Source organism: Oreochromis aureus, linkage group 4 (assembly GCF_013358895.1).
Source record: "Oreochromis aureus strain Israel breed Guangdong linkage group 4, ZZ_aureus, whole genome shotgun sequence".
Taxonomy (NCBI): domain Eukaryota; kingdom Metazoa; phylum Chordata; class Actinopteri; order Cichliformes; family Cichlidae; genus Oreochromis; species Oreochromis aureus.
This window is the reverse complement of record NC_052945.1, coordinates 94415-106935: the sequence shown is the minus strand read 5'-3', so window position 1 is coordinate 106935 and position 12521 is coordinate 94415. Positions and strand designations below refer to the sequence as shown.

Genomic DNA, 12521 nt, shown 5'->3' with positions numbered 1-12521 from the left:
GTCAGTGGAAGAATCCGCGAGTTTCTCTGTGAATTTCACATTACGTCGTAGTACACTCGGTGCTTGCTTGGAAGTTTAGGGGTTTTTTCGCTGTAAAAAGAAGTTTTCTTCCCACGCACAATGGACAGTAATGTTTTTGTCACTTTTTATGGAATCAAACTCAAAATAAGGTCAGTACTTCCACGCTTTAAACGCTGCATGCTACACTCTGTCCCGCACTCGATATATTATGATCTGCAGACAGCTGTTGTCACGAACGTCGCACTCGCTTACGTCACTGTCATGAGACGTTCTCGCAAAAAATCACGGTTTTAGTAACGCAGTAACGCAGCGTTCCTACGTGAAAGTAACAGTAATCTAATTACCGTTTTTGCAATAGTAATCCCTTACATTAGTCGTTACTTGAAAAAAGTAATCAGATTACAGTAACGCGTTACTGCCCATCTCTGTCAGACAGTGGCGATTCTAGGATCAGAGCTTTGAGGGTGCTGAGCACCCAGAGAGCTGCCCAGCCAGGCAAGATAAACTTTACTCGTCACGATGAGACTTCTTCCCTGTCTCTGTCAGTCCCTGCATCCTTAAATGTCTCCAGTTGTCCCGAGTTTCCTCTGACTGTCTCTTTGGTGCATTTAAACCCCTGTTCCTCCCTGTCCTCATCGTCTGTTGTCTTCATCTCCATTATCAGTCATTACCAGTTCTGTGCAAGTCTGCAAATTTCTTTATTAAATCATAAGATTCTTAAACTCATTTATTAGTCCTTTATTTATTCAGGTAAAAATCTCATTGAGATTTAAAATCTCATTTCCAAGAGAGACCTGGCATCATGGCAACAAAAGTCACATACCACATAGGTATATAACATTTAAAACAAATACAATATCCCATACCAACATGTGTAAAATATACAATAACAGATCAAATTAAGAGTACATTAAAAACAATCACACTGAGTAAAAGAGCTGTTCTCTCGTTCCTTTAAGACAGACTTAAACTCTCCCAAGGTAACCAATTCTGATAATTTCAGTTCCTTCTGCAGATTATTCCAGGAAGCAGGGGCAGCATATTTAAAAGCCTTTTTCCCCAATTCTGTTCTGATTTTTGGGATAATCAATTGTATGATATTGTGCGAACGAAGGCTGTATTGGTTGTGGTTTTTACACATATAAACACATAAATAAGATGGAACCAGCCCAAGGAGAGATTTATAGATAAAGATCAACCAATGGGAGAGTCTGCGAATATGCAAAGATGGACATTTAGCAGCAGCATACAAAGAACAATGATGTACACGATTTCCATAGCCAGTAATAAAACGTAAAGCACAATGGTACACAGTATCCAACCTCTTTAGGTAGTGGGCAGGTGCATTCATCAAAAGCAGGTCACCATAATCCAATAAAGGTAAAAAAGTTGCATGAATCAAGTGTTTTCTCACTTGGAGGGAGAAACAGGATTGATTTCTAAAAAGTAACCTAGTTTTAGTTTTAACTTTGACACAAGCTTTTGAATGTGAGTTTTAAATGACAAATTCTGATCTATAATGATCCCTAGATACTTGTAAGATGTGACCATTTCAATTTCAGTGCCTTGAATTGTTTTAATCTTAGGAGACGTAGCTAACAACTCTTTGCCATTTGAGAATAACATGAACTTGGATTTCTCTGGATTTAACACCAACTTAAGTTGAGTTAAATGGGACTGAACGACATCAAAGGCAGACTGCAGAAATTGCAGGGATTGTGCTACTGAAGGGGATGAACAATAAATAATTGTATCATCTGCATAAAGATGAAATGCTGCATTTGACAAATTATCACAAAGGTTGTTTATGTAAAGAGAAAATAGCAATGGCCTAATATGGAGCCCTCATGAACTCCTTTGGATACTGGGAGAAAAGAGGAAGAAGACCCAGCAGCATGGACACACTGTTTTCTTGCTGACAAGTAATTTGAAAACCAACTTACAGCATTTACAGATAGACCAATATTGTTTAGTCTATTTAATAAAATAGCATGGTCAACTGTATCAAAAGCCTTTGACAAGTCAAGAAAAAGAGCAGCATAGTATTTTTTGCAGTCCATTGAATCAACGATGTCATTAACCACTTTAATAGCAGCAGTTATTGTGCTGTGTTGTTTTCTGAATCCTGACTGATGTTGGGAAAGAACTGAATTTTTGTCCAAAAAGTCTTTCAGTTGTTCACTAATGAACTTTTCTAGAACTTTTGCTAGAACACACAATTTAGATATGGGCCTGTAGTTATTAACATCTGAAGGATCACCTCCTTTCAGCAAAGGGTGAACATAGGCAGATTTCCATATTACAGGGATCTCACTGTTCGATAGGCTAAGATTAAAAATGTAAGTTATTGGTTCTGCTATAAAATCTGCAGCCAACTTAAGAAAATAGGGATCAAGTTGATCTGGTCCTGCAGATTTATTTAGATCCAACAGATTTAAAGCCCTATGGACCTCAAAAACATTTAGTGGAGAAAAACTGAAGGGTTGGACCACAGATTCAGTTTGAGCGGTTGCAGAGAGAGCCTCTTGTTGATTAAGCTGTTTTAACTCTAAAAGAGATTTAAAACAACTTAATACTGTAGCTCCTGTGAAAACTAAGGTCTCAAACCAGAAGTACCTGACTCCGTGGTATAATTCTCAAACACGTAGCCTAAAGCAGATAACTCGTAAGCTGGAGAGGAAATGGCGTGTCACAAATTTAGAGGATCATCATTTAGCCTGGAGAAATAGTTTGCTGCTTTATAAGAAAGCCCTCCGCAAAGCCAGAACATCTTACTATTCGTCACTGATTGAAGAAAATAAGAACAACCCCAGGTTTCTCTTCAGCACTGTAGCCAGGCTGACAAACAGTCAGAGCTCTACTGAGCCAACAATCCCTTTAACGTTAAATAGTAATGACTTCATGAACTTCTTCACTAATAAAATTCTTATCATTAGAGAAAAAATTACCAATAATCATCCCACAGATGTAATATCGTCTACAGCTACTCTTAGTACCATTGATGTTAAGTTAGACTCTTTTTCTCCAATTGATCTTTCTGAGTTAACTTCAATAATTACTTCCTCCAAACCATCAACGTGTCTTTTAGACCCCATTCCTACAAAACTGCTCAAAGAAGTCCTGCCATTAATTAATTCTTCAATCTTAAATATGATCAACCTATCTCTAACAATCGGCTATGTACCACAGGCCTTCAAGGTGGCTGTAGTTAAACCCTTACTTAAAAAGCCATCTCTAGACCCAGCTGTCTTAGCTAATTATAGGCCAATCTCCAACCTTCCTTTCATATCAAACATCCTTGAAAGAGTAGTTGTCAAACAGCTAACAGATCATCTGCAGAGGAATGGCTTATTTGAAGCGTTTCAGTCAGGTTTCAGAGCTCATCACAGCACAGAAACAGCTTTAGTGAAGGTTACAAATGATCTTCTTATGGCCTCTGACAGTGGACTCATCTCTGTGCTTGTCCTGCTAGACCTCAGTGCAGCGTTCGATACTGTTGACCATAATATCCTATTAGAGCGATTAGAACATGCTGTAGGTATTACAGGTACTGCACTGCAGTGGTTTGTATCATATCTATCTAATAGACTCCAATTTGTTCAAGTAAATGGAGAGTCCTCTTCACACACTAAGGTCAATTATGGTGTTCCACAGGGTTCAGTGCTAGGACCAATTCTATTTACATTATACATGCTTCCTTAGGCAGCATCATTAGAAGACATAGCATAAATTTTCACTGCTATGCAGATGACACGCAGCTCTATCTATCCATGAAGCCAGGTAACACACACCAATTAGTTAAACTGCAGGAATGTCTTAAAGACATAAAGACCTGGATGGCCGCTAACTTTCTGCTTCTTAATTCAGATAAAACTGAGGTTATTGTACTCGGCCCTGAAAATCTTAGAAATATGGTATCTAAGCAGATTCTTACTCTGGATGGCATTACCTTGGCCTCCAGTAATGCTGTGAGGAACCTTGAGTCATTTTTGACCAGGACATGTCCTTCAATGCACATATTAAACAAATATGTAAGACTGCTTTCTTCCATTTGCGCAACATCTCTAAAATTAGAAATATCCTGTCTCAGAGTGACGCTGAAAAACTAGTTCATGCATTTATTACTTCCAGGCTGGACTACTGTAATTCATTATTATCAGGGTGTCCTAAAACTCCCTGAAAAGCCTTCAGCTGATCCAAAATGCTGCAGCAAGAGTCCTGACAGGGACTAGAAAGAGAGCATATTTCTCCTGTTTTGGCTTCCTTCATTGGCTTCCTGTTAAATCCAGAATTGAATTCAAAATCCTGCTCCTCACATACAAGGTCTTAAATAATCAGGCCCCATCTTATCTTAATGACCTTGTAGTACCATATCACCCTATTAGAGCACTTCGCTCTCACACTGCAGGCCTACTTGTTGTTCCTAGAGTATTTAAAAGTAGAATGGGAGGCAGAGCCTTCAGTTTTCAGGCCCCTCTTCTGTGGAACCAGCTTCCAGTTTGGATTCGGGAGACAGACACTATCTCTACTTTCAAGATTAGGCTTCAAACTTTCCTTTTGCTAAAGCATATAGTTAGGGCTGGACCAGGTGACCCTGAATCCTCCCTTAGTTATGCTGCAATAGACGTAGGCTGCCGGGGATTCCCATGATGCATTGAGTTTTTCCTTTCCAGTCACCTTTCTCACTCACTATGTGTTAATAGACCTCTCAGCATCGAATCATATCTGTTATTAATCTCTGTCTCTCTTCCACAGCATGTCTTTATCCTGTTTTCCTTCTTTCACCCCAACCGGTCGCAGCAGATGGCCCCGCCCTCCCTGAGCCTGGTTCTGCCGGAGGTTTCTTCCTGTTAAAGGGAGTTTTTCCTTCCCACTGTCGCCAAAGTGCTTGCTCATAGGGGGTCATATGATTGTTGGGTTTTTCTCTGTATTTATTATTGTGCGATCTATTGTACAATATAAAGCGCCTTGAGGCGACATTTGTTGTGATTTGGCGCTATATAAATAAAATTGAATTGAAATTGAATTGAATTGAAAATCTGGATATAAAGATTCAAATAGAGATCCTGAAGAAACAAAATGCTCATTAAAGCTGTTTAGAATGTCACATTTCTCTGTTAAAGTGCAGGAGTCTTTTACAACAAAAGTTGGCATCTCATTTGTACTTATGTCCCCATAAGAAGATTTTATTATTTTCCAGAATTTTTTAGGATCGTTCAAATGTTTAGTAGTTTTTCAAAGATAGAATTCTGATTTGGCCTTTTTAATTAAGGAAGTTGAACGGTTTCTGAGCTGTCTAAAAATCAGCCAATCCGCTTCGGATTTAGTTTTTCTGGCCTTAGCCCAGGCAGCATCCCTTTTTTCAGTAGACTGGAGAGCTGAGGAGAAAACCAAGGGTTGTTTCTGCATTTTACTCTAAATTTGCGCATGGGGCATGTTTATTTATAATTTTGATAAAAGTGTCATAAAAATAATTCCATGCCAGCTCAAGATCAGTTATCAGGTAGATTCTATTCCAGTTATAGTCCCATAAATCATGAAAGAAAGCTTGCTCACAGAAATGCTTAAAATCTCGTTTAAAAACTATTTGTGGCCTTGATTTTGGGAGCTTCGATTGCCTCACTACAGCTACCACACAGTGATCACTGATATCATTTGCAAAAACCCCAGTAAGAGAATATTTATACGGCATATTAGTTAAAAATAAATCAATAAGTGATGATTTTTCTGGGCATTTAAGATTTGGACGAGTTGTGCTGTAAATTAGTTGTGTGAGATTATATGAATCACACATGGATTTAAAACTGTCTGAGGCAGAGGACAACCAGTCCCAGTTGAAATCTCCGCCCAGCACAATTTCATTAAAATTTAAAGTAGACAGTTTTTCACTAAGTGAAACTAAAGCCTCGCTACTAGCCGAGGGGGGTCTATAACAGCCCACGATGGTAATAAAATAGCCCTTGAAAAGTTGGAGCTTGAGTGCAAGAAGTTCAAACTGTTTACAAACAGATACAGATGAATCGACAGTAACATGGAATTTACTTTTTACATAAATTGCAACACCGCCACCCTTTCTGGGGCAGTCGCAACGGAAAAGATTATAGCCCGTTATTGCAACGTCTCTGTCAGTAATTGATTTTGTAAGCCAGGTTTCTGATAATATAAGAATATCGGTATCTAACTCTTTCATCAAGTCTCTCTGTGCCTGGGTCCTCGTCACAAAACATGACATCATTGTTTTGTACATTTTAACACAATTTAATCCCCATATTTGTGAAAGAAAAGCAAAACACTTTTTTTTAAAGTCTGTAACAAAACCATCAAATCAGATAAAGGTTATTTAAATGCTGCAAACGAAGAATGGATTGGAATAATAAAAAAAAAATACATATCCTAACCTTAATTACTGGGGGAAAATGATGAATGATGCTCACAGTGAGTAACAAGTAAACTGAGTGCATTTTTTGGACAGAGATTCACTTTTAATGTGTATGTATAATACAATACAGATATATAAAAATACACTCCAAAAATTGAGTCCTTGAAATGTACAAAATATTGATGAAAAAATTATAAAAATGGAGGCAACTTTGCCTATGGTACAATGTATACAATGTATGAAAAGATCTTTACTGCAGATACTTCTACGGCTCTGCAGATTTTTTCTTTTAATTTAACCTATGTGCCTCACCTTGAGGTTGGCAAATCTGTCTATCACTTTTTGGTGGTCAACTCTCTCAAGCAGTTTAACAGTTTGTTTTGAATGTCACTGTTCCCTGTCTGTTTTCTTACCTGTTTCTTCCTGACCTTGTACTTTCTCCTCACGCTCCCCTCTTTCCTCTCTCCCTCTTTGGACTGACAATCATACACAAATAGATTGTATTCAATTAGATGAAAAAATTACATTAACATTAAAAAAAATTATTATTATTAAGAACACTAATAAAAAAAAGTCCCCAGTGTACTTTCAACCAAATGGCAAATAACCAAACCACATGTACATCTAATAAAAGATATAAATATTGAAACACTGATCCAACATTATCCTTTATTGACACATCATTTAATCTTACAAGTTTACCTGAATGTGGCTCCTGGGTTTAATATTGGCACATGCACATATGACAAAATAACCAGCTTCTCTCATTCCACTTCAAACAGGACAGTGGCAACAACAGCAGGCTACAGACAATTTTCAGTTTTAGATTTTAAATAGGCTAAATTTCAATGGGAGCAACAGGACGGTCAAATGTCGCTGATTTTACTACAGAGTAGGACGGATTGTAGGGTAGCAAACATCGTTGGAAAACACGTTTCCAACACTGCAGGTTGCCTGGGTGTAATGTTTTTCAGTTAAAAAGAAACATGGCCTAACTCCTACCTAACTATATAAAGAGTAACTGAAGGTTAAATGCAGCTAATATGTCCTGTTTTAAGCCAGCACTCACACCTCCGCTCCGCTGCGTGTCAGCCACCATCACTCTGGCAGCAACGGCGCCAGAGCCAGAGTAGGGGAGAGGCGAGCTGGAACAAACCATTTTGGGAGGGGGGGTATCTATACTTTTGTTGTTAAAATGTTACGTCTCAACCAAGTACTGAATGCTTTTTATATTTTTAGTAGTGTGGCACACAAACAGCAAATATTTTCCAAAAAAGTAAGAAATCTTTGGGGGTGCTTTGATCCATTTTTGGGGGTGCTTCAAAAAATGGGCTAAAATCGCCCCTGGTATCAGATCGCAACACCCTACAACGGATAGTGAGAGCAGCTGAGAAGATCATTGGAGCCTCTCTTTCCTCCATCACAGACACTTATAGAACCCGCTCCATCCGCAAAGCCAACAGCATTGTGGAGGACCCACACACACTCTCCACCCTGCTGCCTTCTGGAAAGAGGTACCGGAGCATCCGGTACCTCACTGCCAAACTACGGAACAGTTCTTCCCCCAAGCCGTCAGACTCCTGAACACCCAGTGACTGGAATGACAAAACACACACACACACACACACCTTCAGACACCAGGTTACTATTTGCACATTTTGCACATTTCCATTGCACTGTCTTGTGTTGTCTTGTGTCTGTATCGTCCTGTTCTGTCTAGAGTTACACTGTCTTGTTTTTTTGCATTTTTTGCACGTTGCACTTCAAGCAGTCCTGTGTTCGTCTGTTATATGTCATGTGTAGCACCAGAGTGTCGGAGGAACGCTGTTTCATTTCACAGGGTGTAGGTCTGTGGTGGCTGTAGCTCAGGCGGTAGAGCAGGTCATCTGCTGATCGCAAGGTTGGTGGTTCGCTTCCTGGCTTCTTCCCCTAGTCTGCATGCTAAGCATCCTTGGGCAAGAGCCTAACCTAACACAGGCTTTAGGTTTGAAATTATGCGGCTTTCCTCTGGATAAATCCTGAGCTCCAATCAGAACTCTTTGCATGGTGCTCCTTGATTTCTATCAGAAGAGTTCTTTCTTAAATCAAAATCATATCAATTCTCTAGCAACCTGCTCTCATTGATCTGACTTGCCCTGCTTTTTTCAGAGAGAAACGTGAAACCTGAGCTCACACTGGACTTTGGAGCTGTCATGGTCCTAGGCCAGTGACACAGTGTTTTGAGTTTTGCATTGTGATGGTCCCATGATCAGAAGGTCGGGGGTTCGAATCCACTGAACGGCTACTCTGAGGTACCCCAGCAAGGTACCGTCCCTACACACTGCTCCCCGGGCTCCCCAATGGCTGCCCACTGCTTCGCAGAGTGAATGGGTTAAATGCAGAGAGGAATTTGCCCACAGGGATCAATAAAGTATACATTGTTGTTGTTATTATTATTATATAACTTTGATTTTGTCAGTATTTTGTCAGTCTGTTCCATGGTTGCTCGGTCTCCCCTGTCAGCTGTATCCCCTTGTCAAGTCCGCGTCCGCGTCTGTGTGTTGTGTTTCCTGTTTTACTTTATAAGTCTGTCTCATGTCAGTGTCTCTAGTTTGGCTTCCCCTGGTCTGGTTGTGTTTGATTACTCCCAGGTGTGCTCTCCTCCTGTGTCCCATTCCCTTGTTATTCCTCTGTGTATTTTAGCCCTCTGTTTCTCTCAATCAGTGTCGCGTCGTATCCTCACGCTGTGTGTGTTCCCTGCTGTGCGCCTCCTCCCTAGTCTCTTGTCTCCAGGTTTCCTAGTGTTGTATTCCTGTGTATTAATCTCCAGTTTTGGTTTGTTTTTTGCAAGTTTAATTTTTGAGAATTATGCTACTGCAAAGCAGCCTCTTTAAGTTCATTTCTGCGTTGAGTGTTTTGCATTTGGGTCCTACATGTTGCCTGCCACACAGCGCTATCACGACAGGAGCCACTAATTCACACTCTCTTGGGAGAATGCCAGTTTTTATTGAAGTGAACTGGCAGCATTATGCATATTATATTGATGGTTTTCACGAATGGTCAGACAGTCTGTCACAATAAATTGTGGGATGGCGTTTTCTCCTTCCTTCACAAAGGATGGCCCAGTGTATCCTTCGCTACAGGAAGCAATAAGGAGGCACTGAAGCTCCTTTCCTTTGTATTTGGTGAACTGGAACAGGTCTTATTATGGCCAACACACAGACACTTCCGGGTCATGTCTCAGTGAGGAACCTTCCCAAACAAAATGGACTGTTGGAATCACCAGACTTTCAGCCTTTCCTCAGTTCTAGCTGCAAGATCCCTTGTTGCATGGTTTCCATTGGAGTCTGAGTTTTCTTCATTTTTGACACCAGACTAAGAGTACTAATAGTTTATTTTGTTAAAATATCTTTACATGTCACCTGCACACAGCATATCATGACACCACGTTTCTTTTTCAGGGCCGAGTACAATAACCTCAGTTTTATCTGAATTAAGAAGCAGAAAGTTAGCGGCCATCCAGGTCTTTATGTCTTTAAGACATTCCTGCAGTTTAACTAATTGGTGTGTGTTACCTGGCTTCATGGATAGATAGAGCTGGGTGTCATCTGTATAGCAGTGAAAATTTATGCTATGTCTTCTAATGATGCTGCCTAAGGGAAGCATGTATAATGTAAACAGAATTGGTCCTAGCACCGAACCCTGTGGAACTCCATAATTAACCTCAGCGTGTGGAGAGGACTCTGCATTTACATGTACAAATTGGAGTCTATTAGATAGATATGATACAAACCACTGCAGTGCAGTACCTGTAATACCTACAGCATGTTCTAATCGCTCTAATAGGATATTATGGTCGACAGTATTGAACGCAGCACTGAGGTCTAGCAGGACAAGCACAGAGACGAGTCCACTGTCAGAGGACATAAGAAGATCATTTCTAAGCTGACATGTTCGAGTCAGTTTTTCTGCCATCGATATGGACCTCAGCTCACGTCAGCATGTGTTTCTGTGTAAGAAGTCACAGGATAGAGAATAAATTCTCCAAATAAATCAGAAAGAACAGACTCCACACATCAATGCAACACATTTATTTCACAGAATAACATTATTCCCGTTCACACCTTGCATCACAGTTATGTCAGAAAAACTTCTGATGTCACGATTACCACTGCTATTATTATCCTATTGCTAATGCTAACACATGTAAGCAGAGTTTGCCAACATGAGGGTGGGGCTACAGAGCACGTATCAATATCAATATTAGGTGGAGCTACAGAGTGCAGTTTGCTTCCGGAGAGAGTCGACATTTAGCTACCGTCAGGTAGGTCTCCACCTGCAACAAAAATGTCATCTTCACCATCATTACATCATTGTCATCATCACAGTGACATCACCATTATCCACTACCTCACCTTGTGCATGTCCTTCTTGAAGCAAGCCAGCAATTCATAAGTTTGTCTCAGCGATTCGTTCCCTCCCAGACTTTGATAATAGTTTCCGTAAGGAGCGTGCTGGAGGGTGTCGGTGTCAGGATAATTCTCTGCTTCATCCTGATTGGCCTGTAGAGTCAGGTGGTTAGTCGCATTGGTACCATGCATGGAGCAATATGTTTGTGCAATTTATCTTCTCACCCTGATCAGCAGCAAGATTCCCGTTTTAAGCTCAGACAGCCTTGGTGAAATCTGGTTCCTCAGAGAGGAACCTCCAGACAGAGAGCGGCTGGGAAACTCCCAGGACTCAACCAGTCCATAGGAGATCGACAGCAGCTTCAGGACCTGTGACCCATCAATAAGCAGACAACAGCTTCAGAAGATTATCGCATGGGCAGAGTACCTCTGGTACTGTGTAGTACTGTGTACTGCTGTGCAGTGTTGCGTAGTACTGTGTAGTTTAATGACCGAGCTGCGCTGCGTCTCGTGTTTGTCGATCGGGCTGATGATGTAATCAGAGTTGCAGAAGTCCTGCAGGAAGATTTTGTTGAGCTGACGTTGCTCCTCCGTCTGCAGAGAGCTCTCCTATGACATGTGTAGAATTAAAGAATGGTAACACACAAAAATACAAAGGTGCATACAGAAATACACAAAATACACAGGAATACCTGTGTTTTATTGACTGACAGCAAATTTTAATATCGTTTCATAATTCTTAACTGAATATCCTGAGATTATAGCTGACTGTCACTAAAATGTAAAGTGTAAACATCTGCTGTGTTTTTAGCAGTGACAGTCTACAAAGTGTCTCGGTTCCCTTGACATCAAATGTGAAATGTGTCCATATGTCTGTGTGCATCGAAACTCACTGCACACACTGAATATCCAGAACATTTTGTTGAACGTATTTTGAACCTAGTTTCTGTCCTGTGCATTAGCTTTGATTTAGGTAACATTTGGTCTTTTTCAGAAAGAAGAAAGATTGTTGAGCTGCTGCAGGCTTACAAAGTCCGAGAAGAGTCTCTGGGCGAGCAGGTGCAGGTGCGTGACTCTGTTGACTGCAATGGAGAACAAACGCTGGCTGTCTGTGATCTGCTGAGAGGAGGCGCCCAAACACACAACCGACAGCAGGAGGACGACTGACAGACAGACAGACAGACAGACAGTTTCAGACTTTGTTAAATATCATAAAGCAGTGGTCCCTTCTCGTGGGGGAGCCCAGATGTCTTACCTGAGTTCATGGCTGGCATCAGTTCAGGCTCTGTTTGCGGCTCAGATGATTATGATGTGAGTCGGTGGTTCTGATGTTTTCAGCTCAGAGTTTTTGCTTTTATAGTTGAAAACTAGATGTTTAAATTCATCAGGAGAAACGTTACATGAGCAAACACGTGTGTCTAAGTCTAATTAACATTAACACCTCAATCATCATATTGATGCTACATGAAAAACACACCGCTGGTGACTAAAGTGCTCTGACATCCAACATGTTTGTTAACATTTAAAAGGAGATCTAATGTAAAGTTTTTAAAAACTCCAAAATATTTACATCAAATCAAATTTTTCAGGTGAAAAGATTTTATTCGAGCTTTCATCCACAGAGAAGTCACTTTGAACGCACATGCTCACGAATGAGTTGGGACAGAAATGTTCACACCGACAGTTTGACATGTGTTCAGGTTTTCATGGTGACAGACAGTAGTGCTCGCTTT

At 40.5% G+C, this 12521-nt stretch overlaps 1 protein-coding gene across 1 annotated transcript; it reads right to left on the bottom strand.

The window, feature by feature from the left end:
• Positions 1 to 10455: 10455 nt before the first annotated feature.
• Positions 10456 to 12131, bottom strand: gh1 (growth hormone 1). Its single transcript, XM_031738690.1, has 6 exons — positions 12044 to 12131; positions 11818 to 11951; positions 11281 to 11397; positions 11014 to 11157; positions 10795 to 10941; positions 10456 to 10715 (listed from the first exon to the last, which is right to left on the bottom strand). The coding sequence occupies exons 1-6, from the start codon at positions 12060 to 12062 to the stop codon at positions 10653 to 10655; spliced, it is 624 nt and encodes a 207-aa protein (XP_031594550.1). The 5' UTR covers positions 12063 to 12131; the 3' UTR covers positions 10456 to 10652.
• Between the last annotated feature and the right edge of the window lie 390 nt (positions 12132 to 12521).

Bases quoted from the DNA above. Each gene is read 5' to 3' on its own strand.
- gh1 (XM_031738690.1), bottom strand. The intron at 11,158-11,280 runs GTCATTAAACTA...GATGGGTCACAG, and splicing joins ACGAGACGCAGCGCAGCTCG to GTCCTGAAGCTGCTGTCGAT. The intron at 10,716-10,794 runs GTGAGGTAGTGG...TTTTTGTTGCAG, and splicing joins TCAAGAAGGACATGCACAAG to GTGGAGACCTACCTGACGGT.